Source organism: Phocoena sinus, chromosome 15, assembly GCF_008692025.1.
Source record: "Phocoena sinus isolate mPhoSin1 chromosome 15, mPhoSin1.pri, whole genome shotgun sequence".
In the NCBI taxonomy this organism is placed as follows: Eukaryota; Metazoa; Chordata; class Mammalia; order Artiodactyla; family Phocoenidae; genus Phocoena; species Phocoena sinus.
This window is the reverse complement of record NC_045777.1, coordinates 80969330-80985387: the sequence shown is the minus strand read 5'-3', so window position 1 is coordinate 80985387 and position 16058 is coordinate 80969330. Positions and strand designations below refer to the sequence as shown.

Here is a 16058-nt window from a genome sequence, read left to right as displayed (position 1 = left end):
CCAGCCCAGTCCTACAAACTGGCCTCTAGCCAACGTCCACCATCTATAGAATTCTTTGGCCACTTTGCCACCCCTAATCCCAGTGCCCTAGAAGCACACCCCGTAAACCCGCCATGAACTGACGCCCTTACTTCCATCCCTACCGCCGCCACTCCAGCCCTCCAAATGTTTGCATCTGGAGGAAAAGGATAAGATGTAATCCTCCCCAGTCACAGCGGGCGGCTCAGAAAAATGAAACCTACACACTGGGCTCCTAATTTCCCACCAAGGCTTTACCCCTTTACCCCGGTTACCCACCACCCCACCCAGCACACCTCAAACCCCAGCCATACAGGACTGTTGACACAAAGAGAGCCCTGGGGACACCACCAGAGTCTGGACACGTGGGGGAGTCAGCCACACATCACCCGATGGACGGGCTGGCAGGCGCTTGGCAGGGAAGACGGAAAGGGGGGAGGGAGTTCTCCACCAGGCTCATGTCCTAGACAGTCAAAACCCAGACAATCACATGGCACGCTCCGGGCCCTCTGGCTGCTGGGATGTAGTCAGGAAGAGGGAGGGGTGTTCTTCCCAGTTTGGCCAGTGCATGGAGCTGGTGGACAAAAGTCTGCAGGATCTTTAGTTTCTTTGATAACTCTGCAGCGATCTGTTTCTCCAAAGGAAAAGGAGGAAGTGTAAATCATTTCCCTACACTGAGCACTGGGGAAAGTGAGCACTGGGTGCCAGGGGTCGAGCTGGCGTAACATCCCGAGGCAGAGGGCAGCAGAATGAAGGGAGGCCCTGGGGTCAAGGCAACCAGGATTTGCTCAATTGTTCCAAGCCCTCTCTCTCACATGTACACACACAGGGCAGCACGCACACACACACAGATGCCTCAGCAAGTCCCACAGAGGGAGGTGCTGAGGGGGCCCGGCTGCTGTTCAGACAGACTTCCAGAGCCAGAAAGTGGGCGTGGCCGGGCCATGAGTTAATCTACTTCCGGCCCACATCTGGTATAAAGGGAAGCTGCAGGCTCCAGAGGAGCACAGCTGCATCTGGCTGAAAGACCAAGAGCACTGTCCAAAGAGCCACACCCCCTCCCCAGCAGAGGAGTAGCCACCACGGTCAACACCCGCAGCCCCAGCAGCAGCAGGACAAACTGACCGTCACAAGGCACCTTGAGAATTTCAGGTAAGAGAAAAGCAAACTCTCCGTCTCCGGACCTCGGGCTAAGGCAGGGAGCACCCCTCTGCAGACGATCCCCAGTGTTCCTCTTTCTTTCCCCGGAGACCTGCAGCCCTGAGATGACCCCATCATATCAGTGATCACAGGAGAGTGGGGAAGATGGGCAGGAACCCCCAACAATCCCACCACCCAGAAGCAAGGGCCTCACTTCTCTTGGACCCTCTCCATTGAGACATTCCCCCTTCCCAGCGCAGGAAAGGGGTTTTTCATGCCTGCTAACTTGAATGAAGCCATGATTGTGAAAGCATCACAAGAGAATTAAAAAGCATCGTGTAAATCACAGATGTTATTATAATTTCACCTTTCAACCTCCTGGAAGGGAAAGGAGATCTCTTGGAGGGTGGAGCCAGCGGTTTCCAAGATTCCCACAGGTGAAAACGCACTTAAGACTCCCTGGGGCTGAGACAGAGGCGAAAAGACTCAGGATCTGAACCCATCATGGTTTCTGTCTTGCCCTCCTGTTCACGTATCATCTGCTAGCGGCAAACATGGGGAGCCTGGCCGTGGCTGGGGTCCCATCACCCCTCCCTACTCACCATTCTTCCGGAACAATTCCCTCATCAGATCCTTTTCCACTGGCTCTAGGATGCCGACGTCTCCTGTCTTTGCCTGTCTCGCACTGGGCGTGGCCCTCATCTTTGGTGAAGGGTCTGCCTCCTACCATCACCAGTCTCCGGCGGCCCACCTCGCCGCAGACTTTGGAGTGAAAGTGTTTCAGCAGGTGGTGCAGGCCTCCAAGGACCTCAACATGGTTTTCTCACCCTATGGGGTAGCCTCAGTCATGGCCATGTTACAGCTGACCACAGGAGGAGAAACGCAGCGGCAGATCCAAGAGGCGATGCAATTCAAGGTTGATGGTGAGAGATGGGGCAGAGTGGGAGGCGGGCATTCACGTCGTCTTCCCAGGACAGGGGTGTAACCGACCAGAGGCAGAGGAAGGGCTGACCCCAGCTTAGCTGAGCCAACTCCTGTCCTCCCATGCCACAGGGATGGACCACTGCATCTTCTTCTCACCACACCCTGTGTCACTTGGTTATTGGACAGTCACAAGGTGTACAGGCCAGTGGATCTGGTATAAAACAGCCCTGCCTCACCACTCATATACTGTGTGACCTTAACCCCTCCGAACCTCAGTGTCGTCATCTGCAAAATGGGGACAATAAAAGTATCTACCACATGGGGCTGTTGTAAGGGTCAACTAGAACGATGCATGTGAAGTGCCTGACAGCTATTGTTATTATTAAAAGAAAAAATTAGGATTTATAACTTAAAAACAGAGAAAAATATTCCAAGCCAAAGATAAGGGTTAGGACCTAAGATTTTTGAAGAAAAGAGGGAGATGCAGGAAAGATTAAGGTTTGGAATGAAATCTCCATCCAGAGACCTCCGGGGGAGCAGAAGAGTCCTGTGCATGTGGGCAGGGTTAGGGGAAGTTAGCCCCACTGGGAGCCCTGGGTTTGAGATGACCTTAATGTGTCCTTTCCTCCCCACTTTGGCCCAGAGAAGGGCATGGCCCCTGCCCTCCATCAACTGTACAAGGAGCTCATGGGACCATGGAATAAGGATGAGATCAGCACGGCTGATGCCATCTTTGTGCAGCGGGATCTGAAGCTGGTCCAGGGTTTCATGCCCCGCTTCTTCAGGCTGTTCCGCACCACAGTCAAGCAGGTGGACTTCTCAGAGACAGAGAGAGCCAGGTTCATCGTCAACGACTGGGTGAAAAGACACACAAAAGGTGAGCAGGCAGGGAAAGGAGGCCAGTTCCCAAGGGCCTGCAGAGAAAAGGGATTCAAATCCCAAGTGTCCTAACCTCTCCCTTCCAGCATCTTCTGCTCTGTAGACAGGTCAAGTGCTTTAAGAATCAAAGCATCGTGTTTTTCCATAATTAGGCTTTCCCCGTGAACCAACTCTAAAGTCATCCCTAAAAAGTATTGCGAGGTGTTATAAGAACAGTAATAACCATGACAAGGGTCACACACAACCCGTCAAGACTGCAGCTCAGGGAGCAAAGTAAGGGGAGACATATTTCCAGGTCTGATCCTGGACAGGATCCCAAGACCACGAAAGTGTGGTGAGCTGGAAGGCTTTCCGAGACTCAGGAAGATGAAAGGGGTTGAAAGCAACTAGATAGGTTCACTAAACCTTACCCAGTCTGTCTTCTGACGGAATCCCTTCTGACACACATCCATTGGAGGACTGGGCGCTAAAGAGGATCATCTAAAAGGGTTTAAAAATATCTAGCCTCCTGATCGCCTCGATTTCCCACAGGCATGATCAGCGACCTACTTGGCGAAGGGGCTGTGGACCAGCTGACACGCCTGGTACTGGTAAACGCCCTCTACTTCAACGGCCAGTGGAAGATGCCTTTTCTAGAGTCGAGCACCCACCACCGCCTCTTCCACAAGTCCGATGGCAGCACTGTCTCTGTGCCCATGATGGCTCAGACCAGCAAGTTCAACTACAGTAAGTGCAAGACCCTCCCTTCCCCAAGTCCCACAGTGACTGCACCTCATCCCTGGGGGGCATCCCCTCTAAGGGAGGAGAAACCCTAGAATACACCCCAGCTGTGACAAAGACTCCCCAGGTAGGAGACACTGGGATTATCAGAGCAGCAGAAAGTAGCTTTTACCTTGTGCAAGATGAAGCTGAAATCCAGAAATTCCCTCAGGCCCATATTTGACCAGTTTGACCCCATCTCTCATCTTCATGTGGTTCTAGTGTGATAACCTGGGCTTCACAGATCCTTCTGGGGAAGAGTGATGTGAAAGTTGAGATTAAGGAGATGGGGATTGGAATGAATTAGTAGCTGGGTACTGGAGAGAAGGCTGTGAAGGTGAAGAAGGCCAACAGGAGACAGAGAACCCAGAAGATACTGTGATTTAGCAGAAGAGAAGGGAAATGGGAATAAAGACATTGAACAGGGGAGTGGTGGGGTGGGGGAGCCTCAAAAACTAGGATGGAGAGCTGGCTTCCAAAGAGTGGAGGGGACAGGAGGACTAGTTGAAAAGCCAGTGCTGGGTTAGAACCAACAAGAGCTGGAGCCATTGCCAATGCGCCATCTTGGTGTCTTCATAGCTGAGTTCACCACCCCCGACGGCCATTACTACGACATCCTGGAATTGCCCTACCATGGGAACACTCTCAGCATGTTCATTGCTGCCCCCTATGAAAAAGAGGTGCCTCTCTCTGCCCTCACCAGCATTCTGGATGCTCAGCTCATCAGCCAGTGGAGAGGGAACATGACCAGACTGACCCGCCTCCTGGTTCTGCCCAAGTAAGCCACCCTTTGCTCTTGCCACACTTGCCAATGCTCTAGTCCCCTCTGCCTGCCCCCTCCCCTCTCCCCTGGTTCCCTGAAAGTGCCACCCCCATGTGGAGTTTCCCAAACATGACATCTGCAGGGTAGGGACAGGGACGTGTGTGGGTGGCTGATGGGAAACACTCCGGCCTGGGTTTGATTAAGATTCCTCTCATCATCCCTCTTCTGCTGGAGGGCTGCAGGGGAGTTTTCTGGACCATGCCCCACATTTACCACCCTCTGAATACTCAGCAAAAGCTAGCCAAAGGAAGAGCCAGAGAGATAGATGATGCAGGGTTGGGGTGGAGGGGAATACGTTGATCTACACTCTTTTAGGAATGCCCCTCACTCCCACCCCCATCTCTTCAAGTTAGCATCTAAACAATGGAGACAAAAGGAATCACTTCCGCAGATGAAACAGCCAGAACTACAGCTTCTAGCTGGCTTCCAACGAAGCAGAGTTTTAAAAATCCTTCTGCAGAAGCAAAGAGGGTGCCGGAGGCTGAGGCTGGATAATTCCAGAATTGTGGGGAAGCTTCCCACCATGCTTACCCCAAATTCCCAGATGCCATAATGCCAGGCTTAGGGAAAGAGGATCATTTAGTTGGTTAGCACGCACTCTCTCTCTCTCTCTCAAAAAAAAAAAAAAAAAAAAATAGAGGTAATTAGTTGTGCCCTGATGGGAAGCAGAGCGAGAGCCCCAAAGCCTCGCTGCTGGAGTCCTCCTCAGGCTCAGCTCTCAGAACACAATCTACAGACCGGGTTTTTGTTCAAATATCCTTGCAGAAGAATTTGCCCTGCCCCCTCCCTCCCCAGTCAGGCTGAATATAATTGTGCTCAAACTACTGCCTTATTTGAGGAAAGTAATTAGTCATAGGTTCAAGGGGGTGGGGAGATTGCAGGAAAATGTTCATTAGTACTAGAATCTCCCAGCAAGGAGGAGACCTTGCAAACGGATTTGAAAAAACAAGCTTCCCACTTCTATTTTCTTTTTTTTTTTTAATCAATTTATTTATTTATTTATTTATTTTGGCTGTGTTGGGTCTTCGTTGCTGCGTGCGGGCTTTCTCTAGTTGCGGCCAGTGGGGGCTACTCTTCGTTGCGGTGCACGGGCTTCTCAGAGAAGCTGCGGAGCACGGGCTCTAGGCGCGCGGGCTCAGTAGTTGTGGCTCGCGGGCTCTAGAGCTCAGGCTCAGTAGTCGTGGCACATGGGCTTAGTTGCTCTGTGGGATCTTCCCGGATCAGGGCTCGAACCCATGTCCCCTGCATTGGCAGGCGGATGCTTAACCACTGCACCACCAGGGAAGTCCCCACTTCTACTTTCACATCAGTCCCCATCCTGTTGGTTTGTGGGGACGGAGATACTTGGTGGGGTTAGAGGTGGCCTGAGCTTGAAATGTGTCCTGCTCCTGTCTGCAGGTTCTCCCTGGAGAGTGAAGTTGACCTCAGGAGGCCCCTGGAGAACTTGGGAATGACCGACATGTTTAGGCCAAACCAGGCAGACTTCTCAAGACTTTCAGGTAAGAGGTTTTCCTTTCACTTTCTTCCCCTGGTGGACAGTGGGGTCCCTAAGAGGACTAAGGAGCTTCTCACTGAGAACCAAAGCTGATGTGTTTTGGTATCCACCTCTGTTTCAGATCAAGAGTTTCTGTACGTGTCGCAGGCGCTACAGAAAGTGAAGATTGAGGTGAATGAGAGCGGCACGGTGGCGTCCTCCTCCACAGGTGAGTCAGGCTCAGGTGAGGTCTGGCAAGCCTCAGCCCCAGGCTTCCAGGAGGGGCCGCGGTCTGGCACCCAGACCCTGGGTGAACCGGGAAGACCCCACTGCCCACGTCAACCAGGTGTCTCCTGGTAGAGCTTCGCTTCCTGTGTGGAGCGCATCACCCCGATCCCACTAGAATACAGGCCTGCTTTCCCCGGCACCCCGCCCCCTCCCCACTGGCTCTGAGGTCCTCTGACTGTGAGGTCCTGGCTTTGCTCTCAGTGGTCAGTCACGAGGCACTTGCTTCCAATACGCCCTAAAAGGGTTTAGATAAACGTGCCTGCAAGTGACTACCTGAGAGATCTCTACCCAATTCCTGGAGGAAACCAGGCCTCAGAGGACATCCCAACACTTTTAGGGTTCACATCCAGGAAATAACTGAGCCTCCTAAAACGCCCCCATCCCAGTGCCACTGTCACTGGATCACCCATGAACAATCCAGGCCTCCGTGCCCACATCCCTCCGCTCTAAGACGTGGTCCCTTCTTTTCCAGCCCTTACAGTCTCAGCCCGAATGGCCCCCGAGGAGATCATCATGGACAGACCCTTCCTCTTCGTGGTACGGCACAACCCCACAGGTGAGCCGGGGGCCCGGGAGACCCCCCACTCCCCCCAAGAGGACTCCAGGCAAGGAATCATAGCTCTGTTCCCCTTCCCCTCCTCGGAGGCAGTGCTCTCTCCAGACGGGGTGCTCAGTCTGTCCCCCAGTCCCGGCTTAGTCACTAGAGCAGCTGTGCCTCCAGGCACTCACTCATCTCCCTGTATCTCAGTTCATCCGTAAACACCCAGCTGGGTGAGCTGCGCTGTTCCCCTTCCCCCCCCTTCTCATCTCCCATGGTTCTTCCATCCTCAGGAACTGTCCTTTTCATGGGCCAAGTGATGGAACCCTGACCATGGGAAATGCAGCCCTCATCTGGGACAGAACTGGAGATGTCCAAGAAGAAGAAACTCCGGAGCAAAGAATTTTTATTTTAATTCATTTTTCTGGAGAAAGAGAAGATATTTGTCTTTTTTTTTTTTTTAATGGTAAATCTTTCGAATCTGTCTCTTAGACCTCCAGCTCTCCCAGGAGGGGGAAAGAGGACCTTTGAGTTAAACTCCCCAGCGGAGACCCTGGGAGAGATTTCGGAAGCACAATGCCCCGAAGGTCTCCCAACAAGACTGCAGAACTCCCAGGACCATTTGCGCGGCTGCTTCAGCCCATCGCTCTGCCTGTTCGGGTCTTCGGACCTGGATCCCACTGAGGCCCTGGTAGGATGGCACCACAAGGCTTACAGGAAGGAGCTTTTGTGTGTTTGCTAGAAATAATTTGTGTTCCGGTCACGTTGCCGTCACTCTTGCACTGTCTGCTACTGCTGAGAAAGCTGGCTGCAGGCCAAAGAAGGCCAATGGGAGAAATACTCTTTCACGTCAAGGTCCGTCCTCCCCCAGCTCAGAGGCACGAGACCCACCCAGGCCTGGCTGCTCCCTCCCCAGAAACAGTGTGCATATATTATTTTGGAGTGTAGGTGACTTGTTTACTCAGAGAAGCAGCTTTCTGCTTCCCACAAACTTTATGTTGCAGAAATAGAGGGAGAGAGATGATTTATGCCTCGTTCTTGGCACCAGTATCCTGGTGGGCAGGGTGGGATGCCAGGGGTGTCCTTGAGCATTTACCACATCCTTGTCCTTGTGTGCTTGTGAGAGAGGAAGGACTACGGAGAAAACATATTATTTAAACTTGTTCATAGTGTTCCTTTGTGGTCTGTGTCATTGCACCTCAGGAGTGGTCACTTGCCTGTCATTCCCCTCCTGGCAGCGGGAGTGATAGGGCCCACACTGCCACCTGGTGGCTGCCCGAATCCCATCGCTCCTCTCCTGGCCTTTCCACTCCGTGGAGCAGGACCCCTGCCAGGACTGTCCAACTTCAGCCCACTTTAGGAACCAAAAGGATGTGGTGGGCGAAGGCAGACAGAGCTGTTGTTTCAAAATTTTCCTATATACTTAGGAGCAGGAGTGCAAGGGGCTACACGACCTAGCAGGACAGAACTTTCCCCAATTACATGGTGACTCACAGCCGCATTGGTGACTCACTTCAGTGTGTCATTTCCGGCTGCTGTGTGTGAGCTGTGGACACGTGAGAGAGAGAGAGAGAGCGAGAGAGAGAGAGAGAGAGAGAGACAGAGAGAGAGAGAATGAGAGAGACAGCAAGAAGCTCGGGCTCAATTACCCCCGTTAGATAATCCTTCTGAAAGCCAACTAGCTGGTGGGTAAGGCATGAAGACCAACTTATTGAAGAACTGCACACAGGCGTCGAATGAATGTAACCTAATAGAACCCTAATCATCCCACTGCGCCCCTCAGTGAAAGATCTTCGTTCTTTGTGTGTTTTTGTTCTTTTTTCATGATGCACTGGACAATGAGAGCCACACACAGTACCCTCAAGGATACCCAAATGTGGGGTCCAACATTCCTGAAAGTGTGTTGAATTCTATGCTTTTTCACTTTTGATATAGAAGCAGCTAAAAAATGTTTTTTTTAAATAATAAATAAATAAAAATACTCCAAAATCGTCCCTGGCCTTGACTTTCCATGTTTCACACGGTACAAAATCCAAACCCTGTCAGTTCACAGACCTCTCGGGTGAAAGGGATCTTTATGAAACACACACCCACAAGCTCAAGGCTCACTGTCCCGTCATGGGTGAATCCACAGGGCTGGCCACCGGGCTCTGCAAGAAGACCCCCAGGGATATACTGTGCAGGACGTGATTCTCCCTTTGGGCATCATCCCCAACAAGGAAAGAGGGTTCCCCAAACACCTGCCACCTGCCCAGACACACCTGCTCACTGCCCCTGTCACTTCCCATCTCTGTTCATGCCATTTCCTTCCCCACCAAATGTCCCCACCCTCCCCCATGCCTACCCCACTCCCCATTTCTCAAAACCCAGACCAGATCCATTTCCCCCACCATGGATAGCCCATGGATCCAGTCGACATCATCGGTCTCTGCTTGGCATGTACCCATCTTTCTTTCTCCTGGTGTGTAACAATGCGTGCATGTGTGTATGCTCTTTGAGTGTGCATGTTATCCTCCCCACCCCCACTGACATAGCAGGTTCCTTGAGAACAAGGCTCTTTTGTTATACAGATTCTTGTTTTTAACATCTTTATTGGAGTACAATTGCTTTACAATGGTGTGTTAGTTTCTGCTGTATAACAAAGTGAATCAGCTATACCTATACATATATCATCCCCATATCCCCTCCGTCTTGCGTCTCCCTCCCACCCTCCCTATCCCACCCTCCCTATCCCACCCCTCTAGGTGGTCACAAGGCACCAAGCTGATCTCCCCGTGCTATGCGGCTGCTTCCCACGAGCTATCTATTTTACATTTGGTAGTGTATATATGTCCATGCCACTCTCTCACTTCGTCCCAGCTTACCCTTCCCCCCTCCCCGTGTCCTCAAGTCCATTTTCTATGTCTGCATCTTTATTCCTGTCCTGCCCCTAGGTTACATAGATTCTTTTTTTTTTTTTTTTTTTGGTTGCGTTGGGTCTTTGTTGCTGCACACAGGCTTTCTCTAGTTGTGGCGAGCGGGGTCTGCTCTTTGTTGCAGTGCGCAGGCTTCTCATTGCAATGGCTTCTCTTGTTGCGGAGCACAGGTTCTAGGTGCACAGGCTCAGTAATTGTGGCTCGTGGGCTCTAGAGCGCAGGCTCAGTAGTTGTGGCACATGGGTTTAGTCGCTCCGCAGCATGTGGGATCTTCCCAGACCAGGGCTCAAACCTGTGTCCCCTGCATTGGCAGACAGATTCTTAACCACTGTGCCACGAGGGAAGCCCCTACATAGATTCTTAATATCCTCCTTAAAATGTTATCCTGAACAGTCCTTTATTGTCTTCTTCCAGTATCTTGAAGGCTTTTGCCAGAGGACATACTTCCCCCAATTATTTTCCATTCGTATATTCAAAAATAATTTTTAAATGGAAAAAATACCAAGAACTAGCTGTCAAAATTGCATGCTATCCAGCTCCAGAGCCCTCAAGATGGAATTGATAGACCCAGACCACGCCCCCCCCGGAAACCTAGATCATGTCTTAATAGGAACTAATTATTGTCCAGAGGCTCTTGATCAAAACATTGTCTGATAGTTAAGCGGTAGTGAGTTCTCCATCACTGGAAGTGTTCAAGCACAGCCAGGATGACCTCTTGGTGGGGATGAGTCAGCAGTTAGGGTAGAGGTGATTTTTTTAAATGACAAGGAACACCTGCTCATACTAAGACATTCAAACTGTTTGAAAGGGTAAAAGTGGATCACTGATTGACATTTTGGTTGTTTCGTGGCTTTTTAAAAAAAGGTTGTTACCAACAATGCTGAGACGGACATCCTTGCACATTTATCCCAGTGCACACATGCTCGTATATGCATAAGATAACTTCCTAGCAATGGGACTAAGTATCTTTTAAGAATCTCCTAATCCCGCAAGAATGTGATTATGTTGGTGACACCAACATTTTCAAATGGTACAAAACAATCAAAGGTGATCCTCTTGCCTGGTAAGAATCCTACGTTTTCTGAAGCTTAAAAAAGCCTTCACGGGCTCCCCTGGTGGCGCAGTGGTTGAGAGTCCACCTGCCGATGCAGGGGACGCGGGTTCGTGCCCCGGTCCGGGAAGATCCCACATGCCGCGGAGCGGCTGGGCCCGTGAGCCATGGCCGCTGAGCCTGCGCGTCCGGAGCCTGTGCTCCGCAACGGGAGAGGCCACAACAGTGAGAGGCCTGCTTACCGCAAAAAAAAAAAAAAAAAAAAAAAGCCTTCACAACTTTCCTGAATAACCCCACTGCCATGAATAAAGATAGATTTTTAGACCTTGAACTGAAAGAAGCTTCACATTATAATTTTCCCTAATATTATGTTAGACTTCTTTGGAGCAAATTTTGATTACAATGTTTTGGAGAGTAGATCTAGAAAAGGTCTCCATTCACTGACTCCCTCCTCAGTCATTCAACACGTACTAAGGCCTTCTCACTGCCCTTCCGCTCCTGCATCCCTCTCAAGGGTCAGTCCAGGGGCATTCTTGGGGCCTCCAACACAATGCACTGGGATGTTCCAAGGAGATGTGGTTGTTACACCTCCTCCTCATGGTTTCCTCTCTTTACATTCAGGATTTCTTGTCTCCCACGAGGCTGTCATAGTAAGAGAGGCCCCAGAGTGCAATCAAGACTGGAAGGAAGGTCTTCCTCTCTCCTTAGAAAGCCAGTGGGAACAAGGGCAAGACCCAGAGGAACGAGGCCTAGAATGAGTAGCTCCCCAAAGCTACTCTCAGCTTTAGAGAGAGATGCTCTCCTTTAACCTCAATGACTTCTCCGTCTTTCCTTTCCTATTCTCACTGTGCAACTGGCAAGCCTTGAAGGACTAAGATATGGTTGTAGAACTACAGGAAAAAAGGCCAGAGAGGCCACTTTGCCTCTTCCTAGCCTTACAGCCCAGCCCGTACACAAAAACTAGATGTAGCCTGAGCCAGTTCACAAGATACTTCTACGCTGAGGTTTATGGCCAAAACTTCAGCTGGGGCTAAAGGATTCCTCTTCCTGCAGGAATACTTCCTTCCTCTCATACAGATCCCGATTCAGGCTCATAAAGGCTCATGAAGGCCAAGAATTTAGGACACCAGGATCCAGATTTATCTTTTGTCCTCCTTATACCCTGAAAACATGACCAATGCCAGGCACTGGGCTAGTTGTTGAGGAGCTACCCATCTGTGACAGATTTGCTTAGAGACCAAAAGAGCCTCCTTTTTGCACAAGATGCTTCCAAAAGCAGAACACATTAGAGCCTTAATTCTGCAGGATGTAATTCAAACACTGTCCATACATGCTGAGAAGGCTCAGAAGAAAAGAGTTCTTCAGAAGGTCTCTTCGCCACCAAGGGAGTTTGCCCCAGGAAGTGCCCCATTTAACAGTACCTTCTGTTCTTCTCAGATATTTTGAGGACAAAGACGGTGATGCAGCCTCACAGCGTGGAGCCCACCCAGGCCTCCTTGGCCACTCTTCCTCTGTCTATTTCTAGGGATGAAAATTCCACAAGATCTGCCTGCATCTATCATAACTGCAGATTTCTTGTTCACCTCACCCATTGGAATTATGGATCTGCCCAGGTGTGGGCAATGAGTATGGATTTTGTAAATCCCTCAAGGGTAAAAAGATTCTATCAGAATGAAGCTTGTCAAGGAGACACCATCTGTTTTCCAAACCATTTTTTTTTCCAGGCGGTTCCTCAAGTAAGTTTCATTGTACCAATCATGGCGTGCACTTCTGTAGAGATGAGGAAGGTAAGACACAGGAAGGTTGAATCACTTGGCCCAGCCATGCCTGTGCTCCTGGCCACTGCACTGTACCGCCCTCTCTGTGGCATTTGTGAACACAGATCTCCCTGAACACAGAGGAGGGCTCAGACGCAGTCAGGAGCAAAGGTGCTGCCCTCGCGGGCGCGTCACCAGGGCATCCTGTGTGCACACCAGTGCCTTACCAGCTGGGACACTAGCGTCCTGAATGCAGCCTTTTCTCCCCTGGCCACCAGAGGTCGCTTTGGCGCCAGTGGAAAGCTTCTGAAGCAAAGCAGCTATGGCTTCAACCGAAATCTTGCCAAGTCTGAACTCCAATTTAACAAGTTTTTCTTTAAACGTGTAACTGTATACTGGGGGCGGTGAAGGACTTTTAAAACAGAGTAAGTGAGGGACTTCCCTGGCGGTCCAGTGGTTATTAAGACTCTGCAGAGGGAGCGGGTTCCATCTCTGGTCAGGGAACTAAGATCCCTCAAGCTGCTCAGCGCAGGCCAAAAAAACGACAATAATGTAAGTGATTGATGTTTCTTACTCTCAAGTACAGGCATACCTCGGAGATACACTTACTTTATAGATACTTTATTGCTAAAAAATGCTAACCATCATCTGAGCCCGTAATTGTAATCTTTTGCTGGTGGAGGGTCCTGTCTTGATGGATGGCTGCTGACTGATAAGGGTCAAGCTTGCTGAAGGTTACGATGGCTGTGTCAGTTTCTTAAAATAAGACAACGGTGATTGACTGCATTGATTGACTCCTCCTTTCACAAACAATTTCTCTGTAGCCTGCAATGCTGTTTGATAGCATTTTACCCAGAGTAGAACTTCTTTCAAAATCGGAGTCAATTCCCTCAAACCCTGCCGCTGCTTTATCAACTAAGTTTATGTAATACTCTCATTCCTTTCCTGTCATTTCAACAGTCTTCACAGCATCTTCACCAGGAGTAGATCCCATCTCAAGAAACCACCTTCTTTGCTCATCCAGAAGAAACAACTCCTCACCATGAAGGTTTCATTGCGAGATTGCAGCAGTTCAGTCACACCTTCAGGCTCCACTTCTAATTCTAGTTCTCTCGCCATTTCTACCACATCTGCAGTTACCACAGTGGTAACAAAGATCACTGATCACAGGTCACCATAACAAAGATAATAATAATGAAAAAGTTTGAAATATTGCAAGCATTACCAAAATGTGACACAGAGGCATGAAGTGGACAAATGCTGTTGGAAAAATGGCGCCAGTAGACTTGCTCGGTGCAGGGTTGCTACAGTACAAACCTTCAATTTGTAAAATACTCAGTATCTGAGAAGCACAGTAAAGCAGAGCGCGGTTAAATGAGGTCTGCCAGCATCTACGGAGAATACTCACCAAAAAGCTGAAATGTTATGGGAATCACTGCAAAAATGGTTCAAAGAAACATTCTAGAAATGATCACTGGAGTGTAAAGGGTCATCAGGACCGGCTGCTTTGTTCCATCTTAAAGGATGAATAAGGTGGATTTGGGTCTGTGGGGAGGGAATGGCAGGGCATTCCAGAAAACAATATGAACAAAATCACAAAGGAAAAATAATAGCAAGGCAGGTTCCAGGGACGTGCCTGAGAATGAAGTCCCAAGTCATCATGTTGGTTTTCAGACTGCTGCCTCCCTCCTCTGATAACCCAGCCCATCTCCCCTTTTTCCATACGCTCTCCTAGTCTATCAGGCAGGTCTGATCTATGTCCCTTGAATAAGCCATGCTTTTTGTGATCCTTCACGTCCCAGGCTGATAGTCTGCAAACTTAGGAAAAGGTGGCGATGTTGACCACAATGGGAAACCAAGAAATGGGATGGTTTCAGGGGAAGGCGGAAGGAAGTTACTCATTTGGGGCAAGTGAAGTTTGAGATGACAATGAACTTTTTAAGTGGAGGATCCAGTGTACCTTTCTTCAACAACTCTTGGGTACCTGCTGTGTGCTGGGCACTGTGCTAGGTACAGGAGAAACAGCAAAAGAAGGCAGCCTATCCTCTAGCAGGAATAATAGATATTAAATATGTACTATTATATAGAAAATTAGAATTTAGCATATTTGGGGTGAGATGTAAGATTTAAATATCTCAATTAGGTAACCATGTATACCAATCATAATTGAAGCCAATCAACAAGCACTGTGCTAGGTGCTGTAAAGAAATAAAACATGAGTAAGGCACTGTCCCAAGAGGAGCTTACAACTCACATGTTTCATCAACAGACAGTGTGGCATGATTACCTAGTTTACCAGTCAGAGTCCTTTGTTACCAGGAACTGAAACCAACTCTGGCTAAATGAAGCAGAAAAGGAAACTGGGGAGCTCAGGGAATTGCCAGGAGGGCCAGAGAACCAGCAGGAGGTCTCACACTAGAGACAGAGCCCCAAATTACAAATCACCAGGTACCCCCACCCTACCTCTTACTGGTACGGGACACTGCCATTGGCGCCACTCCACCTGCGCCCTAGGTTTTGTCCTCTGACCCTCTGCCAGAGTCTTACCTATCCTTATCACCCCATCCCCCCTCATTCCTTCCTGGACCAAAGTCCAGGTGAGAGTAAAGATTGGCCGAGTCCAGCAGACATGCCCATGCTGTGGGCACAAAGAGGGCTGCCAAAGGGAATATCTGGGAAATTCAAATGCTACACTGGGAGGTTGCTCTATCTCCCCCTAGACTCGTAAGGTGGGGATTCTGAAACCCTAGGAAGGGGGTTTAGAGCCAGGGAAGTGAAAAAAAATGGCAAACATCTACCACAGAAAGTATTCAGGACCCTTAGGAATAGCATATTATAAGGTCCCAACTACTTAGTTAAAAACAAGAAGTTAAAAAAAAAACCCAGAGATGAGTACAAATGACATCATCAGGGAACAATGAGTACTTAAAGAATACACCAAAAATGGTGGCGGGGTCTTCCCGGGGTCTTCCCGGGGGCTTCCCCGGTGGCGCAGTGGTTGGGAATCCGCCTGCCGATGCAGGGGACACGGGTTCAAGCACGGGTCCGGGCGGATCCCACATGCTGCGGAGCAGCTGGGCCCGTGTGCCACAGCTGCTGAGCCTGCACTCTGGAGCCCGCGAGCCACAACTACTGAGCCTGCGTGCTGCGGCTGCTGGAGCCCGTGACAACGGGAGAGGCCACCAAATGAGAAGCCCGCCCACCGCCGCGAGGGGTAGCGCCGGCTCGCTGCGCTAGAGAGGGCCCGCGCGCAGCAACGAAGACCCAATGCAGCCAAAAATAAATAAGTAAATAATAAATTTTAAAAAAAGGTGGCAGGGAGCATCATCACGAGAGAGAGAAACACAGATCATAGACTCAGAAATGAAAGGCTTTGAGGCCACGTGGATCACCCTTCCACCCACCGCCTGAACCACCGCTCCAACCAGATGAGGGAAGAGGGAAGGCTTGGGGAGGTGTCAGCATGGGCTTCGCAGGATAACGATAAAAACA

At 50.1% G+C, this 16058-nt stretch overlaps 1 protein-coding gene across 13 annotated transcripts; it reads left to right on the top strand.

Annotated features, from left to right (window-relative positions):
* Positions 1–861: 861 nt before the first annotated feature.
* SERPINE1 (serpin family E member 1) lies at positions 862–8837 on the top strand. 13 transcript variants are annotated; one of them, XM_032603849.1, is made up of 10 exons: positions 1025–1170; positions 1414–1595; positions 1810–2081; positions 2726–2959; positions 3493–3687; positions 4300–4498; positions 5942–6042; positions 6160–6246; positions 6778–6861; positions 7137–8837. In XM_032603849.1, the coding sequence occupies exons 3-10, from the start codon at positions 1811–1813 to the stop codon at positions 7172–7174; spliced, it is 1209 nt and encodes a 402-aa protein (XP_032459740.1). In that variant the 5' UTR covers positions 1025–1170; positions 1414–1595; position 1810; the 3' UTR covers positions 7175–8837. The 13 variants fall into 13 exon arrangements, 12 of the variants coding, with proteins under 12 accessions (XP_032459738.1, XP_032459741.1, XP_032459737.1 ...); XM_032603847.1 differs by lacking the exon at positions 1414–1595 and having other exon boundaries at positions 862–1170; XM_032603850.1 differs by lacking the exon at positions 1414–1595 and having other exon boundaries at positions 1015–1170; positions 4300–4450; positions 5972–6042.
* The last annotated feature ends 7221 nt before the right edge of the window (positions 8838–16058 follow it).